The sequence below is a fragment of the Arvicola amphibius genome, chromosome 13 (assembly GCF_903992535.2).
Source record: "Arvicola amphibius chromosome 13, mArvAmp1.2, whole genome shotgun sequence".
In the NCBI taxonomy this organism is placed as follows: Eukaryota; Metazoa; Chordata; class Mammalia; order Rodentia; family Cricetidae; genus Arvicola; species Arvicola amphibius.
Genome location: NC_052059.1, coordinates 3038175 through 3062983, shown reverse-complemented (window position 1 = coordinate 3062983; position 24809 = coordinate 3038175). Strand labels below are relative to the sequence as shown.

The 24809-nt window shown below is 52.4% G+C and overlaps 2 protein-coding genes and 1 long non-coding RNA gene across 4 annotated transcripts in view; 1 reads left to right on the top strand and 2 right to left on the bottom strand.

The window, feature by feature from the left end:
- The window catches only part of Farp1 (FERM, ARH/RhoGEF and pleckstrin domain protein 1), a 223976-nt gene extending 200910 nt beyond the window's left edge, over positions 1-23066 (top strand). For both annotated transcript variants that reach the window (XM_038310311.1, XM_038310313.1), the window contains exons 17-27: positions 8552-8633; positions 11559-11796; positions 13311-13441; positions 16156-16224; positions 16360-16449; positions 16952-17034; positions 17113-17225; positions 17618-17784; positions 19862-19969; positions 20672-20823; positions 21595-23066. In XM_038310311.1, the coding sequence (XP_038166239.1) occupies positions 8552-8633; positions 11559-11796; positions 13311-13441; positions 16156-16224; positions 16360-16449; positions 16952-17034; positions 17113-17225; positions 17618-17784; positions 19862-19969; positions 20672-20823; positions 21595-21676 (1315 nt within the window). In that variant the 3' untranslated portion in view covers positions 21677-23066. The remainder of the gene's footprint in view (positions 1-8551; positions 8634-11558; positions 11797-13310; positions 13442-16155; positions 16225-16359; positions 16450-16951; positions 17035-17112; positions 17226-17617; positions 17785-19861; positions 19970-20671; positions 20824-21594) is intronic.
- LOC119800198 lies at positions 11118-20855 on the bottom strand. The gene is made up of 4 exons (XR_005282991.1): positions 15921-20855; positions 14810-15149; positions 11574-11788; positions 11118-11417 (listed from the first exon to the last, which is right to left on the bottom strand). It is a non-coding gene; the product is annotated as an uncharacterized LOC119800198 (long non-coding RNA).
- The window catches only part of Stk24 (serine/threonine kinase 24), a 91223-nt gene continuing 87332 nt past the window's right edge, over positions 20919-24809 (bottom strand). Inside the window, exon 12 of the mRNA XM_038310315.1 lies at positions 20919-23403. Within this exon, the coding sequence (XP_038166243.1) occupies positions 23382-23403 (22 nt within the window). The 3' untranslated portion in view covers positions 20919-23381. The remainder of the gene's footprint in view (positions 23404-24809) is intronic.

Genomic DNA, 24809 nt, shown 5'->3' with positions numbered 1-24809 from the left:
TCTTCAAACCATATGTTCATATAGCACAATAATAAAAATCCAGAGACAGATATGAGGTTCAACCCGAAGGTCAGAAAAGCAAACAGCCAACCAAGGGCTCTTACCTGACCTCAGTCCGAAATGGCGATCCTGCCTCCAGGGATCTCAGAATGAGACTGTGTGAGAGCTGCCTCCTCCCATCTTCTGTTCCTCTCCAGGGCTGGGATTAAAGGCGTGCACCACTACCGTCCAGTTTCTATGGCAACTAGCGTGGCTACTGGGATTAAAGGTGTGTGCCACCACTGCCTGTAAGGCTGACCTGTGGGGCTGTTTTACTCTCTGATCTTCAGGCAAGCTGTATTTATTGAAATACAAATGAAATATCACTGCATTTTCTTCTGCCAATTCCGTAGTTATTTGGAAGTCGGGGTGCTTGCTTCTAGGCGACCGTGGGGTGGGGAGGGATGCGAAGGATTTGTGAGCTGACATGTCACTGCCGTGCGCTTTATATGTTGCGTGTATGTTGTATGCATACATATACATAGAAAATGCTGTACTGCATCTAAGAGTTTAAAGAATGCTTTGAAAATACAAAGCCTGTGCCACACACACAGTTTCCCTTATCATAAGGATATAAATATTTTTGTTTTATTGTTACTGTAGATGTGCATGGTATCTGTGGGTAGACAGGCTACAGTGTGCATGCGAAGTTCAGAGACAATGCTGCAGAACTGCTTCTCCCACCTTTATGTGGGTTCTGGAGGTCAAACGCAGGTCACCAGACACGCGAAAAGCACTTTTATCCACTGAGCCAACCTAACAGCACAGGGTATAATGTTTTTAGGTGCGTGCATGTGTGTGGACGCACACGCATGCACACACACTCAGGCACATGCCTGTGTAAGTCTACATGCATGTCTGTGTGCAAGTGCAGTCACCTGTGAGCAGAGGGAGGACGGAAGATGTCAGTGGATGCCTGGGAGCTGGAACCTCAACTCCAGTCCTCACGGCTGTCCAGCAAGCACCCTGTCCTGCTGACCCATCTCTGCAGCCCCATAAGGATATATTTTAATATCACGACATGAGCAAAGACATCATCACAAAATTAAAACATTAAGGTGACCTAAATATCACCAATAAAAAAGCAGTTAAAAATCATACTGAGGGGGGCTGGAGAGATGGCTCAGCGGTTAAGAGCATTGCCTGCTCTTCCAAAGGTCCTGAGTTCAATTCCCAGCAACCACATGGTGGCTCACAACCATCTGTAATGAGGTCTGGTGCCCTCTTCTGGCCTGCAGACATACACACAGACAGAATATTGTATACATAATAAATAAATATTTTAAAAAATCACACTGAAGCTCTCCACTAAATACCAAATAAAATCCTGAACTGGGAGATGAAGATATATAAACTGGAAATTTCTTGCATACTGTAGAATGGAAAAATCTGATAAAACTTTACCTAAAATAGAGCCTTTTGCAGAAAAAAAAATTATGAAGCTTTTTAAGGATGTTATATGCAGGCTTATGCACAGGGGTGGGGAGGGTTGATTGTCTGCCAAGCATGCATTTGAACATGCAGGAAAGATAGCAAAGGGCTGCTCCTGCTGCAGTGGAGCCGCTGTGTGATGTGCAGCAGACATTGGGCTGCTCCTGCTGCAGTGGAGCCACAGTGTGATGTGCAGAAGGCATTGGGCTGCTCCTGCTGCATTGGAGCCACAGTGTGATGTGCACCAGGCATTGGGCTGCTCCTGCTGCAGTGGAGCCTCTGTGTGGTGTGCAGCAGGCATTGGGCTGCTCCTGCTGAGGTAGAGCTGCTGTGTGGTGTGCAGCAGACGTTGGGCTGCTCCTGCTGCAGTGGAGCCGCTGTGTGGTGTGCAGCAGGCATTGGGCTGCTCCTGCTGCAGTGGAGCTGTCGTGTGATGTGCAGCAGGCATTGGACTGCTCCTGCTGCAGTGGAGCCGCTGTGTGCTGTGCAGCAGGCATTGGGCTGCTCCTGCTGCAGTGGAGCCGCTGTGTGGTGTGCAGCAGGCATTGGGCTGCTCCTGCTGCAGTGGAGCTGTCATGTGATGTGCAGCAGGCATTGGGCTGCTCCTGCTGCAGTGGAGCCGCTGTGTGGTGTGCAGCCACAGAGGCATTGTGTGCTCTGCCCTCCTTGCTTTCTGACCAGAAGTGGCAGGCGGGGAGGGTGCACTTGGTGACTGTGGGTCCTGAAGGAGCCTGCTCTGTGGCTCGTACCTCTCATGGTGCTAGACTGGGGTCTTTGTGAGACCAGCGGGTGGGTCCAGCATGACCTAAGTGGTGCCTGGCTTTGTAGCATTTTATATCTCAGTGGTATAAAATGGCCTCCCTTTGAGAGGGAGGTGGCAGGCTTTACTAAGAGGCCCGGGTGGTGGTGGTGGGATGGGAAGAGTACAATCAGAATGAACACAAAGAGTACACCCTTGGCCTCGCTGAGAATGAGAAATGTAGAACTCCACTCAACAGGGGCTGAGCAAGAAAGAACCAGCATCGCCATCAGCGTGAGGCATTCCCAGACTTCACTTCATTGCTGCCTCCTGTGAAGGCAGATGGGGAGTGGGAACGGTAGGGGCTCCACCCTGTCATCCTGGCACTTGTCAGACAGAGGCAGGAGGATTGCTGACAGTCTGAAGCCAAAACATTCAACCTGAGGCTCACATTCGAAATGAGGCAGTGCCAGGCGGTGGTGGCGCAGGCCTTTAATCCTAGCACTCGGGAGGTAAGGATGGATCTCAGTGAGTTCCCGGACCACAGAGAGACCCTGTCCCCAAAAAAAGGAAGTAGGGAGGTTGTATCCCATCCAGAATGAAATGACTGGAAGAATAGGGGCCTCAGCCTCCAATACATGACAACTGTTCTGGTGCCTGTAGGCTAGTCCTGTGAGAAGCGTGAGTACTGTCCTTTCTGTGCCAGAGGGAAGAGTTGAGAAGCAGCCCAGCAGACACCTTAGCGGTGCACACCACCACTCTGTCTCTCCAGCAGAGGGCGCCTGTCCATTTCCGGAAAGTAGTTATCCACGGTGCAAACTCCAAGTATGGCCAGTGATGAAGGCCATGGAGGGATTTGAAAAATGAAGATTGCTGGGCTCCTGTCAGCCCTGCTTAGTGTGAACTTTGGGGATGAGATTTGTATTTGGGGAACGGTTGGTACCCCTACCCAGTGCCTCTGGAAGATGCTGAATCTGGGATTCTTTGGTATGCATTTCAGAGGGGATTATTTTTCTTCCTTCTGTCTACAAGCGTGACAAAAGTGCATGACTGCAGGAATGACTGAGCACCTCGGATTTGCTTGTTAAAGGATTGATCCCCAAAGGAGCTCTTGGAAAGGCTCAGCAGAGCTCTGGGAGGCGGAGTCTGTGGGAGCTTCTTAGGTCATTGGGTACAGACCCTGTGGGCCCCGGGGTCTGTCCAGTCAGCCTCCTGGCTTGAGGTGTTAGAACAGGCATTCCCATCATTGCCATGTCTTCCTACCCAAGGCCCAAAGCCAGGAACCTACTTGAACTGCTCTGTAAACCGTTTCCTGCCAGCTTGGCTTTGGAGGACATGAAAGGCAATAATGCCTGCATAAAACAGACAACCTCAGACTGAATACAGTCGATAAGAAGAACGGGGCACAGTCGAGTTTCCTATGGAGGCCAATTTGCACAGCTGTTCACACACACACACGATTTAGGTAGGGGTTTATACTTTGACTTATTGTGACATGGGAAACACAGGTTGGCTCGTGTTAATTAAGATAGTTAGGGAACAAACGTGGGGACCAGGAAGACGACTCCATTGTAAAAACACTTCGCTAGCATACACAGGAGGAGGCCCTGAGTTCAGCCCCTGGCGCAGCTGGACGCTCACAGCGGAGTCAGGTAGACGGTTAGCCGTCCATGGCAGGGCAGTATGTGCTCGCGTCTAAACTATGCGTCGGGGTCTGTCCTCTTAGGACTGTTTCATACAAGAGAAGCTCTGTGCTCCACACAGAGGAAGGAGGACAGCAGGCGTTCTGAATTTGTTACTTTGTATATGTATGCATGATACATAGGGTGGGTGGGTTCCTGCCGTGGTGGATGTATGGAGGACGGAGGACAAAGTTAGGGGTTGGTTCTTGCCCTCTGACTGGGATGGAGTCTCTTGTGTCTGTTGTGCCATGCACTCCGGGCTAACTGGCCCCCGTGCTTCTGGGCGATGCTGCTGCCCCCACCTTCTGGGCGATGCTGCTGCCCCCACCTTCTGTCTGGGACTAACACATGCAAGCAGCCATTTCCAGCATTTTTAACATGGGTCCCAGGAGTTGAACTTGGGTCTTCAGGCTTTGGCAGCTTCTGACCTTGCCACTGAGCCATCTCCTGGGCCCAAACTAAGCTTTCTAAAACGTTGACTGACTCTGGAATACTTTTAGATTTGCTGATGTGGTAGACTTCCTGCACAGACCTCTTCCCCTCTTTTCTCCTTCAGTAAGCATTATATTTGTGTCCATGTAGGTCACAAACAAAGAAATCAATGGTGTCATGTTGCTGGTATCAAACTCTAGACTTTATTTTGTGCTATTTTCTAGGTTTGGGATTTTTTTGGTTTGGTTTTGTTTTTTCCTGGAACTTGCTTTGTAGATCAGGCCATCTTGGCCTGAAACTCAAAGCAATCCCCCTGCCTCTGCCTCCTGTGTGTTAGGACTGAATCATGTGCCACCACAACCAGCCCATTGCCATTTTCAATTACTGCTGTTAAAAGAAAGAAATCTAGAGTTTTCCCTGCATCAAAAGTTCCTCAGAGTTGGTACATGTGTGGTGGTCACCATGATTTTCCCAGGCAGAACCAATACCAGGAAATGTTCTAGGATGCGCAGGCCACACAGTTGGACAACACTCCTGTCCCTCTCCAAATGTCAACTGCCGTACAATCACACCTGAGCAGAAGTGGAGGACCAAGGGCTGCTTCAGGCTGGCAAAAACCAGCTTACACCATCCCCAAATATAGTAACGAGTTTGTTGACTTCTGAAAAGTGGCTGGAATACTTTTTCCTTTTAAACATTAGGGACTGTTCACTCAGCTGCTTAAACACACTCAGAGAAAGCCACTCGGATTCAGCCTCCGGATGGGTGGGCATTCCATCCAACTTTGAGATTTCATGTTTGAGATGACTTGGAAAACATTTGCACCCCACCCCCAAGGTAGACGGGGACTCTGCTTTGGTGCCGAGGCTCGGTGGGCAAATCCTGCCAGTGTGCAGACAGGCAGAAGGGAACTGAGAGCCATGGGTGATCATATGAACACCATCACGCTAGGTTGTGCATGCCACACACAGTTACCAAGAAGGGGCAGCTGAGTAGAAACTAGGTTAGGGTCCCCCTGAAAACAGTGCAGGATCAGATGAGATGTCCAAGAGTCCCTTCCTGGTTGGTCTGCTGCCAAATGACTGACCAGCTCACATTGGTGAAAGAAGTGTCCCTTCGGGACCAGAAAGCCTCAGAAATGTGTGGCATTTGTCCCCGTGTGTCTGCATGCAAGGTCCTTTGCTGAGGTCACATGTAGTTGCTCTTGGAAGTAAATTAATTACATTGTGTGAGCCTTGGTTTTCCTAGTGAAATTGTCAAAAGAATTTTCAACTCTGTTAGTGTGTGGTAACTATTCAGACAACAGCTATGTGGCCCCGCCTTCCAAACAAGGACCCTTTTCTTGTGGGGTTAACATCCGGAGGATGTTCTGGACAAGTTATAATGACTTTTTCATGATCTTGATAATCAAGTGACCTTTGGGCTGTTCTTAGTAAGACACATGCCTTAGATTTGTAGACTTAGAGGCAGCCAATGGAGGAGAGTGGTCACTCTTGAGTCTCACATGGGGCAGCAAGACTTTGGGGCTTGTCCCTGGTCCCAGGGGTTTGTCCCGTATTTGAACCCACTGCCCGAGGGCTCTGTCTGCTGTGAGAGGGCAGGGCAGACGCTAGATGCCTGCAGCCTGTTCCCATGACATCATCCAGAGCTGACGCCCAATAACGGGGGGGGCAGTATCAGTGGCTCCGTGTTACATGGGGACTGATCACTGCTTCCCACGTAGTGTTCACTGTACAGCAAGAATCCAGATGGCACAGGGGGAGGGGAAAGAGCTCTGATAACAAGTAGACGTAAGAAGGAAAGTCCTCTGCTGAAAGTTTTAAGAGTAGTAGATTTTTTAAAGTAAACAGTTGGCAGACATGGGAGGCCCAGGGCGCATGGCTGTAATCCTTGGCGGTCTTGGAAAGCTGAGGCAGAAGGGTCACCACAAGTTTGAGATCACACCTCAAAATGGAGGGCATGAAATAATTAAGTTTGGCTTCCACTCTTGTTCTTTGCCCTCTACATATCTGAATTTGATTTTGTCTTGAACGAGGGGCTTTATTTAAGCTGGTACTAATTGCATGAGGAGACTTCATACGTGTGCCACCAAATGGCACACACATTTGTAAATTCTAGGTCATCTATGCAGGCAGATTCCAGGACATCCCCATGTGTAAGCTGAGCTCACTTCTGTCTGAGTGTATGCCATTTTGTCAAAAACTTGAACATCCGGCTGAGAGAAGAGTCTTCCTTTGAGTGGAATTTCTTCTCGGTTCTGTTATGTAGGGTGGGGGGAGAGGAAAGAACTTCCCAGCTCTGACCAGAACCTCATGATGTGAGGCACCCAGATGAAGGAGCAGCAGGATGCCTCGGAACAACGGAAGGCATCCTCTAGGCTAGACGTCCTACGAATTTAATTCCTTCTCTGTGTCAAGTGTTTAGGTGGAGCAAACATTAAATGACCAACCAAGTCTGGATCAGTAAAATGGCCCGTATACTCAGTGGGCATTTAACAACCAGAAACACCAGGGACATGACAAACTTGCATCTGAGGGATGGAATTATAAGCAGGATTTGGCTGTAGGCCAAGGCTTACCAGGGAAGAGCCTGGGTCTGAGTCAGGGGCAGGAGTCATCCATCCCCAGTGGCCCTTGGAAAGCCGTCCGAAGGTCTGAGAAACATGGACCCTGAGGTTTGAAGAACAGTGAAGTGTAGAGCTGGCATCACGGATTGAAACCACATAGAGCGGGATGGAGCAGGAGAGAGGCAGGAAGGGAAGGGGGCTCCTTGTGGAGTCCCAAAGGATGCAGGCATCTTGGGAGTAGCCTGGGGAGCAGAGAGGCAGCGGAGGGGTTAACAGACATCTTTCCAGAGTCTTGTCAGGATGGGAGGGAGTGACTGGGGGCACAGCAGGTACAGCCTCCTGGGGAGGGCACAGCAGGTACACTCTCTTGCTGCCTCAGAGACCCAGATGTTCCTGGTCCTTGTCAGCATCATTCATGTTCTGTGCCACGTGTGTGCAGGTAAAACAGTGTCCATGAGTGCCCGGTGCGGAAACCGGGGCTCAGGTGGAGGCAGTCACCAGTCCACTGGCACGAACGCTCCTGGACTTATGAGACCTGTGCACAGGTCCTGCCCACCCCCACTCTGGTTCCCTGCAGCTCTCTGGTGAGCCATAGACGGAAGCACCCACTAGAGAAAGCGTCACATGCAGCCCCAGAAGTCCCTTCTCAGTGCCGGGGGATCAGGGGCTCCCGTCTCTGTCACTTCAGCCACGGGCTCATTTATTGCTTCCGGGCACCTGTATATTCAACTTGACATCCGTGCCTGGCTCTCACCGTCTCGTTTGTTAGCTCATCTCTTCGCTGTAAGTGGCTTCGGGGTAGCCTCAGCAGTGGGTGTCAGTGCAAGCCTTATCAACTCCGTTCTTACCACTAAATTAGGAGATGCACTGGTGTGGCGGTGCCGCCCTAGAGACCGAGCTAGCGTGGCCAAGGGCAAGCTCATTGCCTCATGGCAGGGGCGGGGTGGATCTCAGCTTCCCTGGTCCGCGCTTGTCTCTCAAGTTTGCTTTGAGGACTGAATTGAGCCAGCGCCTAAGTCATGGTCATATCATTGGGCGTGTGGGAATGCTCAGTAAATACTGAAACCTTTTCTCTTTGCTGGTTGAACCCTGAGTTAGGAATGCCCACTGAGGTGCTGAGGCAGGCATTGAGGTGCCAAGGCGGTACCCTAGTACTCCAAGTGAGGGAGGCCCCTCACCACCTCCCCTGCAGCTGGCCACCCGTCCTGCCCGCTCCGTGTCATCTGCCCCTCCTCTTCAGGAATGGCTCTCCTGACTGTCCTCAGTCACTGTTCCTTCTGGCTGAGGGCTCTTGGGACAGAAGCCCTGACTTAGGAGTTGTGCCTTGCTCTCTGCCTGTATCTGCTAGTCTCAAGGACTGAATCAGTTCAGAAGCCAATGGTGTAAGTGACCTTTATGCTGACCGATCCCCCAACCCGTGTGTAGAAGGGAAACAGTTCTACCGGATCCAACCAAGGTTCTCCTTCACACACACATGGAGTTCTGTGGGTTTGTTTTCTGAGACAGATCTTCCTACCACAGCCTCCCCAGTGCATGCAAAAGGAATTCTTCTTTCCAGCACCAGGAGTCACTGGTGAGGGATCCAGATGGGTGATCAGAAGGGAGATATCAAAGTGGGTGTTTTATTGCTAATACTTTGTGTTTCTCCCTTTGCTGCCCCAGGGAAGGCCGCTCAAATGCCCACATCAGAGGAGATTACCAAAGAATCGGGGATGTCATGCTTAAGAACATTCAGGGCATGAAGGTGAGCCGGTTAGGGGTGGAGGGAAGGGGTAGGAGCCCCTTCTGTGGGCGTGCACTGCCTGGCCTGTCGACCATCCTCCCACCGTTCTAAGGAGTGTTACTGGACAGAGCATAGTAGCTCCCTGATTTAAAAGCTCCACAATGCAGACAAGCAACAGTTTATACAGGGTCATCCCTGACCTTAAAAACGACACACACAAGGGGCTGGAGAGATGGCTCAGCGGTTAAGAGCATTGCCTGCTCTTCCGAAGGTCCTGAGTTCAATCCCCGGCAACCACATGGTGGCTCACAACCATCTGTAATGAGGTCTGGCGCCCTCTTCTGGCCTGCATACATACACACAGACAGAATATTGTATACATGATAAATAAATAAATATTTTAAAAAACCGACACACACAAAACTGCACATTTCATTTTCAGTCCGTTGTTTGTTATGTTTGGCATAACAAAACCGTAGATGCTGGAATATCTGAGCATTCCAGTAAATTCTGTGTCTTTAAACCCATCAAAGGCAAATCTCTCTTTAAACAGGAGCAAACAACGAAATCTCCCTCCTCCTAAGGGAGCTAAGGAGTACTAGCCCACAAGCCTCTGCTACAAATGTCTGAGATTCTTGTTCATTTGGACACATTTAGCAGCGCCTGCAGTACAGAAGGCTTTGATCCACACTGCTCACCTGCTGAACACATCTTTGTCTGCATTCCTAAGAGGGCTTGTTAAATCTCAGCTGCTGGGGCATGTTAGGACCTCAGGACCCAATAACCCTCCCAGAAAAGGGGTGATCCCCAAGAAGGCAGGCACTCACGCTGCTACTGTGATGTATGTCCAGCTTAAACAAGAACCTACTATGTAGGAGGGCTCTCACAGATTGGGGTCTTTCATTCCCATCATCCATTTGGCTACATTGCTGGGTTATGATGAAGAGCTACTCAAGTCACCTTGCTGTGGAGTGTGTGGGTGTGGGGGGGGGGATGTCATATCTGTGGAGGTGTGTGTTGGGAGACTGAGCCTAGGGCCCCACAGATATTTGGCAAGCATTCTACCTGTCAACCACATCTCCAGCCCTCCCCAGTTCCTTTTTTTTTTTTTTTTTTTTTTGAGATAGGGACTGCCTACCTCTGCCTCCCGGGTGCTGGGATTAAAGGTGCACCCCAGCACCGCCTGGCTCTCCCCAGCTTCTTAACTAAGACCGAGATGTAACTTACTGGATCCTAAGCATCCCTCGCTGCCTCACCACGTCCAAGGCACACCATGTGGCAGTGTGGGGCAGCATCAGTGAGAAGCTGTGGCAGACTGTGAAGTTAGGTGCAGATCTAGCAAAGCAAGAATAGCCTGGCAGGCTCCACAGCCAAGTCTCAGCGCAGCAAGGCAGATGCACCAAACTCAGGGGTGTAGTAACAGGCATCTTGAGAGTCTTTTTTAAAATATATTTTGATTTTGCAGTGAAATGTTAAGTTTTAGTCAGTGTGTGGGGCCCACACACACACCACTCGTGGTTTCCACAAATCTTAACATTTCTCATGGGTACAATGCAGCTAAGGTTGAGGACCCAGGACTGCTGTGTAATCATTGTCCAAAGCCTCCAGTCCATCCTGGAGCTCACTTTTGGTACTGGACATTCTGAGTGGGAAGACAAGCATCCACCATAAGAGTACCATACAGAATCATTTTAAGTAATGCCTTTAAAAATAAAAAATAAAAAACACCATGGAGCTGGGCCTGGCGCAGAGGCTGTGATCCCAGCTGCTCTGATCAGGAGGCTGAGGCAGGAAATCCTCAAGACCGGTCTGGGCTGTGCTCATGAGACCCCGCCCAGGCCCTCTGCTCCCCTGCTCGCCTCTGTCCCCACACTGATCCCACCACCTCCTAGTTTATCCTTCCCAGGATGCCCTGTGGTTGTATGGGATGGCCGCATGGAGCTCACTCTCGCTCATCCCGTGGGCTTTTCATTTCTTCCACGAGTGATTTGGTTACCGTGGTACTTGCGGTCATTGCCCATTCCTGAGATGCCTCTCCTCCTGCCACTTGGTTTTCTTAGTCCACCCTAGTTTTCACTTTCCAGAAAAACAATAAAATCAAATTCCCCTTATTTGGGAGCATAGCCTGCAAGACCCTACCATGGGCCTTGAGAGTGGTGGGGAGGCATCTGGCCCCTCCCCATCCCAGGGACATCTCCTTGACTTACTGGTCACCAGCCACCATGTGCCTTTCTCCCACTGCCTTCCCCGATTAACCAGCATGGAAGACCTAAAAATATACCTTCTTGCGCCTCTGAGCGCCTCTTCCCACTTTATGCAGGCTGGCATTCTGTGCTCTGCCGGCCTCCTCAGCTGCTATGGCATTACAGCACCATGCCAGCACCGCAAGGGTTTGCAGCCTGGGGCTCTGCGAAGGCAAAACAGGTTAGGGAGTGCACTGCCGCCTTTCTCTGAGGAGCGAATTGAGTTACACTTTACATTTGTTAGTTTGCTCATTTTGTTTTATTGTTGGCATTAAAGACTTTATACAGTGTGGAAGGCAGCAATTTCCAGAAATGCAGCATCCTGGGTTAGCACGATGCTGCCTGCAGGGTCTTTCCTGCCCCACTCCCAGCCCAGGCACTAAATGCATCTGTGCATGATTAAGCAAGCTCAGCTGGTTCGTTTGGCCAGCACGCAGGAACGCGTGTCCAGATGGAATCCGTCAAGTGTGCCCTCACTGGGTGCGTTCAGCTCTGCACAGTCCTGGCACAAGTTGGGGTCCTCTTCATAACAGGAGAGCTTGACCTGTAGTTGCATCCCTGTCTGGAAAAGAAAAAATAAATAAACTGTAATAAAATAGTGAGCACAAAGGTTTGCCCGTCTCCGTGAGTCACACTGGTGTGTCTCTGTGAGTCACACTGGTGTGAACGTGCTGACCAGGACGGTCTCCCCTTCCTCCCCAAGCACCTGGCAGCCCACCTGTGGAAGCACAGCGAAGCCTTGGAGGCGCTGGAGACGTCCATCAAGGGCTCCCGGCGGCTGGAGCATTTCTGCCGAGACTTCGAGCTGCAGAAGGTGTGTTACCTGCCACTCAACACCTTCCTCCTGCGCCCACTGCACCGGCTCATGCACTACAAGCAGGTCCTGGAGCGGCTCTGCAAGCACCACCCTCCGAGCCATGCCGACTTTAGGGACTGCCGAGGTAAGGACGCACATGCAGGCCTGACTGCCCACACTGCCGCAGTGAGTGTGCGCAGACAGGATGCTGTGCCTGCTGGGGTCTCTGTGGACCACCTGCTGTTTAGCGAGTCTGGTTTCCATCATCTTGATCTTTCTATGGGAAGGGGATACTGGTAGTTGAAATGTCTTTCCTTCCCTGTTTGCACACTTCCTCTCCTTTGCAGCCAGGTGGTCAGGAACAAAGGACCCTGGGAAAACTTCATCTCTAGCCAGCCCCAGAAGCCAGCCTCCACCTGTCTACGTGAGACTTAGTACTCCCACCTCAGGCCTGCCGAGGAAATAGCTGATAGGCTCAGGTTGCTTGTTATTTATGGGCATCGGACACAGCCTGAGTCTCGGGGTAGCTCATTTTATAGGCCGGAAAGACTAAGAAACCTGTGCAGGGTCACACAGTGGGGAAGCAAACAGTTAGAGCCCAGACCTAGCACCCTGTTCCCTCAGCCCAGCCCCTCGTGCTTTCTACCTGAGCTTCTCACGCCCCCTGCCTGGCGCAGTGCCCAGCCTTGTACCAAGCCTCCCTTCACGGTGCTAGGAGATCACTGAAGTTGCCCATTTGGAAGGAAACTGAGGCTTGGGGACTTGCAAGTGTCATTCAGGACAAGGTCAGAGCTAGAATCCCACATACGCTTGTCTCACTGAGCCAGGGTTCATTTGACCCAAGCTGGTTTTGTCCCGTGTTATATATAGTCTGTTAAAGTTTGCATGCCCTGAGCTTACCCTCAGTCCCGCCAAGGGCCAGGTCTACTGACTGCACAGCGTGGGCCCTGTGGCGGTGGCTCCGGAACACATTATATGAATGTGTGCATCCACCATCATGCCAAGGCCCTGGCTCTTACCTAAAGTATTAGAGAGCCAGGCATGGTGGCACAGGCTGATCTACATAGCGAATCCCGAGCCTCCTCCTCCGAGAGCCTTAACCTCTGCCTGACCCTTGTATTGGGCTGCTCTTGCTCTCTCTTCTTCCTTGTCTCGTGACACCGGTTTTACCGGTCAGGTGTGCCAACGTAGGATGGCTAAAGGCCGCTCCAGCTTTGAGGAGAAGACTGTGCTACCCTGGGCAGGCTTGGCTAACTTGCATTCTGTTTCGCTAGTACTGCTGGGGCTCATTTGTCCTTGGCAGTGGACTAAAAGTGCTACCTGACTTGAGACATAGGTGGCCTTGCTAATGAGGGCCTAGGATGCGGAATCCCATGCTGATAGAAACTGCCCCTCTGTGCGTGAGCACCATGGGGCCACGACACCATCATTGTAACCACAGCTTCTTCCCATCCTGCTGACCATTGGATTCCCAGTAAATGTCTGCTGGACCAAACTGGGCGGTCATGGCTGAGGATGGAGCAGGCCTGGAGCTTGTCACACCGGCTGAAACAAAGCATCCCATGACAAGGCCATCATGGAGCACGGGGCTGCAGGTCCAGCCTGGGCTAACCCGCAGGTCCTGCCTGGGCTAACCCGCAGCCTGTCTCCCTTCCTCAGCTGCGCTGGCAGAGATCACAGAGATGGTGGCACAATTGCACGGGACAATGATCAAGATGGAGAACTTTCAGAAGCTGCACGAGCTCAAGAAAGATTTGATTGGCATTGACAATCTTGTGATCCCAGGAAGGGTAAGCTCAAGGTGTTGGAGTAACGTCAGAGGGGGCCTCAGTCTCCTCCAGCCCCTGAGAGAGGGTGGGGAGTGGGGAATGCCGTGTGTGTTCTAGTGTAGCTGTAGGCTCCGGGCTCCTCAGCTCCAGCCACCTGATTGGTCAGTGTGCTTATTTATGCCCCTGTCCTCCTCCCCGCCCCCACACACATTGTAAAGAGGGTTTCAGAAAGCTTTTTAAATTTATGTAAGTGAAAATGGAAATTTCTCACTGGCATATGGCGGGAAAATGCCAGAGACAGGTGACACACGTCTTGGTCTAGCTCCTGGGAAAATGATCTGGGCAAGTCCCACTCGTCCTTGCTGTTACCGCCTTGTCCCCGTGTCGGACGCGGGCGCACGGGCTTCATACAGCTAATGTTGCACAGACTTTCCTTCCAGCCCAGCGCCTACAGCAAGGTAGGAAGCCACCCTCGTTGTGTCTCTGTGGTGCCCCTCAGGGGAAGTCGCCGGAAACACAATTACTCAGCTGCTTGCTGTCTCTCACCTGATTTCTCTGTGGGATGACTGGCTGTCTTCCTCCCCTGCCCCCGCAGGCCCATTTCCTGATCTGCTGCAGACAGAGCTCCAGGCAGCTGGGGCCTTGAGGGCTTATCTAGCCATGTCCTGTTGCTCTCCTGAAAACAAGTTTGCTAGTTGCCTTTTTAAATTTTTGACAGGAATATTAATGTAGCCCAGGCTGCTCTCAAACTCTTGGTCCTGAGTACTAGGGTATATGATTTGTCACATTCAGCTCTGCCAGGGCAAGTGCGTGTGTGTGTGTGTGTGTGTTAGCTAGAGTTCATCTCTAAAGAGCTTTCTCCAGTGTGGCTCACCTTGGCTATTTTTGTGTTTTTGAGACACCTTTTACTAGCCTGGGCCTTACAGGGTAGGCTAGGCTCGGAGGCCATTGCGTCCTAGGGATACCTTACCCCAGTCCACTCCTTCCCCGTCCCCCTCCCCGTCCCCCTCCCCGTCTCCACCCCTCCAGCACTGGAATCATAGATGCGCCCCACCACGCTTGCCTGCTTACCTGGATTCTAGGTCCACGCTCAGGTCCCCCAGCACACACAGCCAGACACTGTACCCACAGAGTCCCCTAGCCCCTGCCCAGGCGGCTTTTAATCCATGTGACCCATAGGAGATGCCTTAGTTATTTGTCAGCAAACCTCGCCAAGAAAGTGTCTGGGAAGCAAGTTGAGAGAGACCATCAGTCACATGTGAGACCATGGTCATGAGTGTGTGCTCTCCTTCTACCGGGGCCGAGCCCACACCAGCCTCATCTGCAGCCTTTGGGCAGCCCAGTGGACTTGGTGTCATTTATATTGTCTGAGCATTATAAAATACGTACCATACTATGCGCCCGGTGTAGAGACGTCTCTCACTGTGGAGAGAGCACTGGATCGCAGTCTCCTGCCGTGGCTTCCGGATTAGCTCCTGTAGCGAGGGGTGGAACTCTGTGGGATGAGGATCGCATCAGGTCTGAGAGGTCCGTAAGACTGGATGAGACCCCATAGAAACAACGGGGCGCACACTGTCTCCTCGATTAGTGTATTGCCACTGGACATAGTGTGGACACCATCTGGAAGGCTAGGGGCTGCCCTCGGTAGGTCAAAACAATTGACCAGAATAAGCATAGGGCAGGTGAACTGAAGTCAGCAGGTGAGTCTCCGCCCAGGGAGAGGGACTTTCTGTGGTGGTTAAAGAGAAAGGAGTTAGGTTAGATCCTGTCAGGTGGGCTTCCCCTGTGGGGCAGACAGCTCTGTTTTGCTGAGGAATAGGGATCTTCTTGACCCCAGATGCTCTGGGCCTGCCTGCCCATTAAAGTAGGAATCTCCTCCTTAGGGTGTCAGAACACCCTAAGACAAGTACAGCTGGGGCTTGCAGTGACTGTCTGTGTGCCACATCGGGCCTGCTTGGAGGGCTCAGCAGCCATGCTCCGAGCCCAGCCCGCCCCACGGCAGTAACAGCCATGCTCTGAGCGAGCCTGGAATGGCAACCATACAGCCAAGCGTCACAGGCTTTGTCATGGGTGAGAGCCTCCAAGGTGCTCTAGGGCAAATTTCTTAATCATTTTGCTCATGTGTCTGAACATGGGATTAGCATGGAACTTCAGGCTCCTGTATGGCGCTAACAGGGACACATGGCGTGTGCCAGACGTGTGCCACCGGCTCAGCAGAGGGAATGCTTTACGTGTGAGGGTGGAATCGGCATGGCCCCACCAACTTCAGTGCCCTTACGAGTGCAACCATTGGCTGGTCAAGTTGCCGCCCTAAATACACAGAGTCAACTGAGAAGCCCTTAGAGACTGTGCAGCTACATAGACTACACTGGTCTTGAACTCACAGAGACTGACCTGCCTCTGCCTCCCAAATACTGGAATTGAGGTGCAATCATGCTGGCCTAAGATGGGAGTCTTGCCAGGCTGGCCCCCAACTCCCGGGCTTGACTGATTCTCCTACCTCAGCCTCTGAAGTATCTGGAATTACAGCCATGCACTAGTGTCCAGCTGAGAAACAGCTTAAGATTGGAGTAAAACGCACATAAAATCCACCACTCGTAACCAGTGCTGTCTCAGTGTTGCCCGATCAGAACTCGCTCTCTTGCCCACTTAGTGCCATACGTATCATGGGGTCAGGGTTCGGAGGCCAGAATGCAGGCACCAGCTCAGCCTCCCACACTCTGTGTGCTCCACAGGAGTTCATCCGCCTGGGCAGCCTCAGCAAGCTCTCCGGGAAGGGGCTCCAGCAGCGAATGTTCTTTCTGGTGAGTGGGGCAAGCCATGCGTCCTCAACAGTCCCAGAGCCATGCGGCCAGTGGGCGAGGAAGGTCCCGCGGCTGGGGAGGCCCTGAGAGGTAAGAGGGACCCATTTCCCCACACACTTCTGCTTGTCCCTCTAGTTCAACGATGTCCTGCTGTACACCAGCCGGGGGCTAACAGCATCCAATCAGTTTAAAGTCCATGGACAGCTCCCGCTCTACGGGATGACGGTAAGTGTCCAGCCCTGCAAGCCCTCCCCATGAAGAGCAGGTACTTCCGTGTTCACTAGCGAGGAGGACCCTAGAAACACTACCTCCTCTGCACACATGGGCTACAGGATGGTCTTTCTAGACTCCAGGGCAAGTCAACTCGAGCCGTACGGTACGAATTCGCCTGTGTCTCATGGCCAACCCTAGTCGCCCCTTCAGTGAAGACAAAACCAACTTTCCCTCACCGAGGCAGGGCCCCACATCCTGGTGGGCAATGTCCACAGGCGCCTGGCTATGCCAACCTTCTCAGAAGGTGGAGAGGAAGTGCGTGAGCTTCCAGAAGTTAACGCAGAATGTCCCTTAGCCTTTCTGAGACCTTCCCTGACTGTGGGAAGGGGCTCCTGTGGGCCCGAGGCCGGCTCTGAGCTCCGCCTTGCCCGGGCTGGGTAGCCAGTTTGGTGTCTAGAGATGCCACAGGTGCCTGGCTGGCTGCTCAGCAGTGACGTGACGGACTCTTCCACAGATCGAGGAGAGTGAAGAGGAGTGGGGTGTGCCCCACTGCCTGACCCTCCGCGGCCAGCGGCAGTCCATCATCGTGGCCGCCAGGTAACTCCTGAACCCGACCCGTACTGTTTGCCTCTGACCTTCCGGGGTCTGAAACGCTGACGCCATGTCTGTCTGCAGTTCCCGGTCGGAGATGGAAAAGTGGACGGAGGACATCCAGACGGCCATTGACCTGGCAGAGAAAAGCAATGGGCCCGCCCCCGAGCTCCTGGCTAGCAGTCCTCCCGACAACAGTAAGGGTGGGGATGTGCCCAAGGCCACAAGGAGAGGTGGGGCTCCACTTCCCAGGGGACAGGGCACGCTAGGCAGAACCCCAGAGAGGTAGGCCTCCTGTCCGTGCCTTTGGGATCCGTGTCCTAGTGGCTGTGAGAGCGGGTACACCACCTCTTCCAAGCGGGGGGTGGGGGTGCCATGTATCAGCCGGTATTTATGGAGGGGAGCGGGGTACAGGCCACGGGCAGGAAGGATTCCCAGCCACCGCAAAGGATACTGGGAGGATGCTTCAGTAGAATCCGACCCACTGGGCATTTGGGCCATACTGGGAGCCCCCACCCCCACCCCGCCTTCTCCGGCACTTGGGGTGTGAGGACGATGGTATCTGTACCGCCTTCACGACTTCCTGCAGAGTCCCCAGATGAGGCCACAGCGGCCGACCAGGAGTCCGAGGACGATCTGAGCGCCTCACGGACCTCACTGGAGCGCCAGGCCCCTCACCGTGGCAACACGATGGTGCATGTGTGCTGGCACCGCAACACCAGTGTCTCCATGGTGGACTTCAGCATCGCGGTGGAGGTACGTGGGAGCGGAGAACCCATCCCGTGTGAGCCTGCGATAGCCGTCTCCACCACTGGGACAGAGTAGGCACATTCCCTGTAGATGCCGGCCTCCTTTGTTCTCCACGTTTCCCTTTGTTCCATGGACTCAGAATGGGGAAGTGTGCTCAGGTACAGCAGCATGGCCCATATCGAACCAAGAACCCCAGACACCTCAGCAGCTGTGACCTGGGAAACGGGGTACGCCCGGGGACAGCCAGTTCTGAAGCGGGTGAGGTGATTCTAGCAGGGCCAGGCCCTCCGCATGAGCTGTGACTCATGCCTGAATAGTTGCTTTGAAGGTGAGCCTTCCCTCTGGATTACTTCTAGACCTTTCCAAATCCCACGGCAAAGCAGCCACCACATATAGCCTGGCAAAGTTGGCCCATCGTGTTGCCAAGGCCACCTGCCAGCACGAGGATTTAGTCACGGGGGTGACTTGCCTGGGTCATAGAATGTGAGCCAGGACAACAGCAGTTTGGAGATGTGCTTTAAGCTCTCTTAGTCTTGGGATTGTGTTTCTGCAAGTGGCCTTCACTGAGTTTCCTACAGCAGCTGTGACCTAAAGACGTTTTCAAGGGGACCCAAGGCCCTAGCTCTCCCATACATTCTCTTTCTTCGTGTGTGTGTGTGTGTGTGTGTGTATAGCCTTGGTGTCCTGTGGTGACATTCCCAACTCCCTGCCAGATGAGGCTGCTTGCTGCCCTTCCTTCTGGCCTGCATCCGGGTATCTGCTTGTAGGATTGTCACTTGTGATAGATCACATGCCCTGGAGGTGGGGACATTAGACCTGAACTTGAAGCTGTACTAGAGGCAGAGGTTGTAGGACACAGTAGTGTTAGTCCCTCAACAGCACCACGTTAGGGTGCCCACTGTTTCAGAATCCAGCCCCAACAACTGGAGGCTGAGCCGAGCCATCCGTATGAACATGGGCTCAGCATGGTGGCATTTGACAGGCCAGACATTGCTAGAACCTTCACTGGGGTGGTGACCAGAGACACCACAAGGACAAAGCAGTGACATTGTTTAGGGCGAGTTCTAAGAGGAAGGCCAGACAGAAGGGTTTGTGAGGGGCTTGCTACTCCCTGGACCTCCCCGTGCCCTTCCTACAGCAGTGGCAGCTGGATGGATAGCTGAAGCACTTTGTGGTGTGAGCAGAACCCCTCAGCTCGCACTGTTCCGTCAGGCTGAGCGGCTGTTCCGATACCAGTTCCTAGCCACTGGGGTCTTACCGACAGTGGCATTTATGAAAATGGAGTAAATCAGACGTGAAGTTATCTTCAAGGTTTTGAAGTATGGCGGGGTATGGGGTTCTGTGAATGTGTCATACCTGTGGAAGCCAAGAGGGTGCTGGGAACCCAACTCTGGTCCTCTGCAGAATGTGCTCTGAGCGGCTGAGCTCTCTCCAGCCTGGTTGTTTAAGATGTGCAATAATTCCACCTATTTTTGGTGAACTGTGGGCGGTACTAATTAGCCTTCACTACCATTACCCTTCCAACTTGTTTCACCGCCCTCTGCTCGTGGCAGCTTGACAGAGGGAGGAAAGGTTGTCCTGTCAGGGGAGCCTGTGCAGGAGTCTGTGTCCTTGCCCAGTAGAATTGTTACAGGAACCTACAGGAATCAGGGGCTTGGCATGGCTTCTGGACATCCCCACTAGGTGGCAGCATAGAGCTGCTCAGAAGGGACTCCTTCAATCCTTAGTCTCCCAGGGAAAAGACCAGCATCCCTGGCCATTCCTGACAGTCTATTGTTGCATGGTGCCCCTGAGTCACTTAGTTAGGGCCCTTCTTAGCATGACTAATTGTAACTAACCACAATACCTGCAACCCCCCACTCCCTAACGAGGTCATATTCAAGGGTGACGACAGCTAAGGACACCTGTGAAGACATGATCTGTGACAGGAATTCATCATGCAGTCCGATGGCCTCTGCACACAACAATCTTGCTGTGAGAAACCTGCTCTTGGTGCTAGGTTTTCAGGAGCCAACGTCAGAGGCTCCTGAGATGCAGTGGATGGCATGGATCTGTGTTCCCAGTGCCCCCACTTGTCTTTCAGAACCAGCTGTCTGGGAACTTGCTGAGGAAGTTCAAGAACAGCAACGGGTGGCAGAAGCTGTGGGTCGTGTTCACCAACTTCTGCCTGTTCTTCTACAAATCACACCAAGTGAGTGCCCACAGGGCAGCTGGCCCTGACCTGGGGTCTACCTGCTCCATGAAACACACGCGGATGTCGGGCAGTGCGGGGTTCCAGCCAGCCACATCCGTCGAGACCTTCAGCTCTAAGACAGTGACACTGCCCATCTATTCAGATGGCCTCTACGCTCTCCCTTACAGCTGCTGCTGGGGGGGGGGGGGTGTTAAACACAAGACTCGGGGTCCCTCTTGCTGTTCTTGAATTTAACAGTAGACACAAACAGATGTTCAGGGACGAAGAACGGACCCAAGTGGGAACTCGAGGAAAAGGGCGATACCGGGGGGCCCAGGGCGGGCCAGCCACCAGCTGGGAGGGCCGGGGTGTTTTCCCAAAGAGCAAGGGAGCCTAAAGCACTGTAGGGAATTTAAAAGTGTATTAGGCTCTAGCCAACACCCCAAAGGACTGATGCTGCTTCTCTGAGTGAGGACTCAGGAAGGCAGACCTCACGGTGACTCCAGGCACTGCATTATGGGGAGACATTGTCTTTAGGGGGGGCCTCCTAGCCAAGTGTCTGGCTCTTAAGGGAGGAGACAGAGCATGTCTTCTCCTAGAGGGAGACCATGTTCTTTACAGACTCACTAGTGGGACCATGGCACGCCGGCCAAGACTGGCTTTCAAGATTAGCCCTTGATCAACTATTGCCCACTTCCTCACAGCCACCTCTGTTTGCAGGACAATCACCCCCTCGCCAGCCTGCCTCTACTGGGCTACTCGCTCACCATCCCCTCGGAGTCTGAGAGCATCCACAAGGACTATGTGTTTAAGTTGCACTTCAAGTCCCACGTGTACTACTTCAGGGCTGAGAGCGAGTACACGTTCGAGAGGTAGGTGCCCCTCCTGGGTGTGCTCTAGGGAAGTTAGTGTGTGTTCTGTAGGCCTGCCTCATATAGTCCTGGCTAGACAGTGTGGCATCCCAACTCCTCAGTGACGTCAGTCCTTACCACACGTGGTGAGCACGTGCCAACACGGCCGGGTCCCCTACCGTGTGCACGTTATGCCAGGAAGCTGGTACACACGCAATCCCAGTGGACCTAGTGAGCTGAGCGTTGGTGCAGTGGTCGTTGTCCAGCCAGAAGTCAGCAGTGAAGCAGGTGGCCAGATGACCGGACGTGAACACATGTCAGAGCATCCCCTAGCACCACCAGGGGCCCCAGCGTGCCAGCTCCCCACCTTGGGAGCAAGTTCTCTTCTGGCCTTGCTGCTTGTTTCTTCCCTGGCCCAAAGCATTTCTAGATCCACCAGGAGACCCTAGTAATGCTTGCAGATGGGCCCAGAAGGCAGTGATTCTCAGTCTACATCACCAACTAGAAGGTGTAGAGCCTTACCATGCTGAATCCTAAGAGCAGTGGCCTCCTTCATATATACACCAAGACATGTTGAACAGAGTCACTTGGGATAAACCCTGGGAGCTGGTGTCAGTAACACCCCCAACTGTGACAACTAGCAGTGCCCAGACTTGGTGTGTCATGTGGGACTGTAGCCCTACACGGCCCTTGGAATTGCCTCATGTAGAGTGTGCTATGGTTCTCAAACATTAGCATAAACTAACATAGGCATATAGACACCCAAGGTAAAATGTCCCCTCCGTTGTTTAGGTGGATGGAAGTCATACGAAGTGCTACCAGCTCAGCCTCCCGGGCCCACATCCTGAGTCACAAAGAATCTCACCTGTACTGATGGCTGGACACACTGGCTGTTCCAGCCATGGCTGCTCTCTTGGGAGATACAAGGAAGCCTAGCGAAATCCACACCAGTCTGAGCACAGATGTGCAGAGCTCCCGCCCACCTCCCTCCACAGGCTTTTCTCCAAACCTTGTCTTCTCCAATACTGATCTCTCCTTCAGCAGTCTTTCCCCTCCAGGCCTAGGGATGGGAGGGCTTGTCTTGCCATTCTCATGGGGCGCTTTAGCTTGTGCCAGTATTGAGATGTTGTCATCAAGAGTGCCAAATGACAGTCTTTGCCCTGCAGGCGCACCCCAGGGCAGGGCCCACGCATCCGTTCACCTGAGACACAAGTGCGCTTTCTCTTCCTAGGGAAGGGTTGCGTGGTCTTTCACCTGTGGACTGCTATTTTCCAGAATGGATTTTTTTTCCAGTGTCTACAACACATGGCGCAGTCTTAAGCAAATGAGATCATTTTCGGATTTCATTTCTTTTCCAATCTTTCTACTTTTATAATAATAGGACGTTGGTAGGACTCACTTTCCTTGACTAATGAGCAATTGTGGTGCACTCCATTCCACAGAGGGGTCTGGCTCCAGGGAGACCTGGTTACCAGACCCATTTTCTTGGTGGAAGCTGACCAAATTGTTTGTGATTCCTATTTACAAACTGTAGTGGGGTTTTCTGTTAAGAAAAGCGGATTTCCAGTGCAATACCTGGGCGTCACTGTCCGTGCGTGGTGTGTACAGTGGGGGCTCTTAGGCTGTGATGTTTTCCTGTCTGTTTCACAAGCATGAGAAGCTGTATGTTGTTGACCGGGGCCATTTGTGCTGTTACGTTATGGGGCGTTGAGTGAGCTTCCCGGAGAAGCATTGTATGGTCATGGTACGTAGTCCCAGCCCTGGTAACTGGACCCAGTTCCTCCTGACGCCATGGTTTGAACCTGCACACTCTCTAGTAGTCTCTTATGGTGCCTGTCTTCAAGTCTTTCCTTCTATACTCATTCCTTCTGGGCATGGGGTACGGACAGGAGGACAGCCCACGTCCTGTACAGAGTCTTCTGGGAACCTGGCTGCCAAACACAACCTGAGCCTCCCAGTGGAAAACTGTTTGCCTGTTCCCTAGGGTGACTGGGTGGCTTCCATTCCCTTCATGCACAGAGCCCTCTACAATGCAAGCTGGCCAGATCAGCACAGTCCTCACCCAGTGCCCTGCATCCCAGGAGCAGACCCCCCCCCCCCCGAGTCTAGGGGCTGTGGCTGTGTCCATGACTCACAGATGGACAAGGAGTGAGATGTGTCAATCATTTGCCTTACAATGTACCAGATGGTTCTAAATACTAACAAAAGGGAATAAAATACCTCATGCCACAATCCAGCACACGAAAGTCTGAAGGCAAAACCAACAGCTTTGTCTTGTCTTTGTGTGGTGGGAAGAAGGGGGGTACTGGTGGGTGGGAAAGGGGATAGGACACCCACCAGGCATGGTACTGAGGCAATACAACATTCTGGCACATTGATGAAAACACACCCAAGTGAGAAGGGGGGGGGTGGGGGGGGGTTAGAGGTCATGGCCATCCAGACTCTGCGGTGAGTCTTCCCATCACCAGGCACCAGCAGTGCTGGGAACAGGCTCCCCGAGTTACCAAATTCCTGGAGGGCTGGAGACAAGATGATTTTCTTCAGTGTGATTTCAGACTGTGTGACAGGCGTTTCTGGCCTCATACAGCTGCAGAGGAGAGTCTGATGGCCCCAAAACACAAACACAACAGTCACTTCTGAGAACTTTATTGACCTCTGATGACAGCATGGTACTCCAGAGTGTTTCCACCTTCATTGCCATATCTTAGCAGAAACACAGAAGCCAGGTTTTTTAAGAAATATAATGCATATAAACCAATTACAGGTTTTGCCCAAGAAAGTATAAAACACTACACAGAGAACCAAACAGGAACCTTGATGAGCAACTCGGGAACAGAACAGTGGGCTTCTTCCACGCAGGAACCCACAATCTCCCATATTGACTGGTGGATTACTCAAGAGGCTGTTACCCCCTGGGACAGAGCCATCAATGAGCTGGCATGGCGGGGGACACCTGTAATCCCAGCTCTCAGGAGGCCAAGGCGAAAGGATCCTGAGTTCCTAGCCATCCTGCAGCTCCCAGATGACCGTCTGTCTCATGAGCCAGACCTGAAGCCTCATTCTCCCAGACGGTGGCCTCGTCACCGTCAGAAACTGCGCCCGTGAGCTGTGAACAGCCTGCAGGGAGCACTGAGGGACTTCTGGGAGATGCTGAGCTCGCCCACCACAGCCTGTGATGCCAGGCAGGCACCGGTGGCAGATCTGAGATGGGCCCTGCTCTAAACAAAGGACCAAGTGAAAACACAATGTGTCCGTGGAACACTTCACCTGATTCTGTGCTGGAGGAGCACAGGGCTACCTGCAGGAGACTCTAAGGCAATCCACTTTTAAACTGTCAAACCCCACACCCCCAGTGGAGTTTCTAATAAACTCCCAAAGAATCATGTGTTGCTTTCACAAGGAGGCTGTGCCTTACATATAGTCTAGGGACTGCAGAGGATCTGCCTACAGTCACACAACACACACATCACGCTTAACGAAGACCCAGTCCCCTCAGCAGCTCCACCACAATGGCTCGTGTTGAAGACGGGGCAGGGACTGCAAGGAAAGCCCTCACCCAACACATACCAAGCCCTGGGCTCATGTCCCAGCGCTACAAAGGAAGAAGAGACTGGCTTCGCTATCAAGATTTATATTGCTATCCATTTGTAAGACTGCAGGGCTCCATACATTAGAAATGCCTGCTGCCCTCAGGATGCTCATCCGCAGAACAGATTGACTCTGCAACAGCCTCATACAGGAAAGCACACAGCACTGCAGTACAGAATACTCAGAAAACATAAAACAGTCTCAAACTTCATTGTTCAAGGTAACATTCTTGGTACAGATTAACAGTACTGGGGCCAAAGCGATGGCTCAGAAGTTAAGAGCACTGGCTGCTCTTGCAGAGGACGTGGATTCTGTTCCCAACGCCCATATGGCAGCTTACAACTCTAGTCCCAAGGGATCCAACACCCTCATCTGGCCTCCAAGGGCATTGCACACATGTGATGTACAGACACACATAC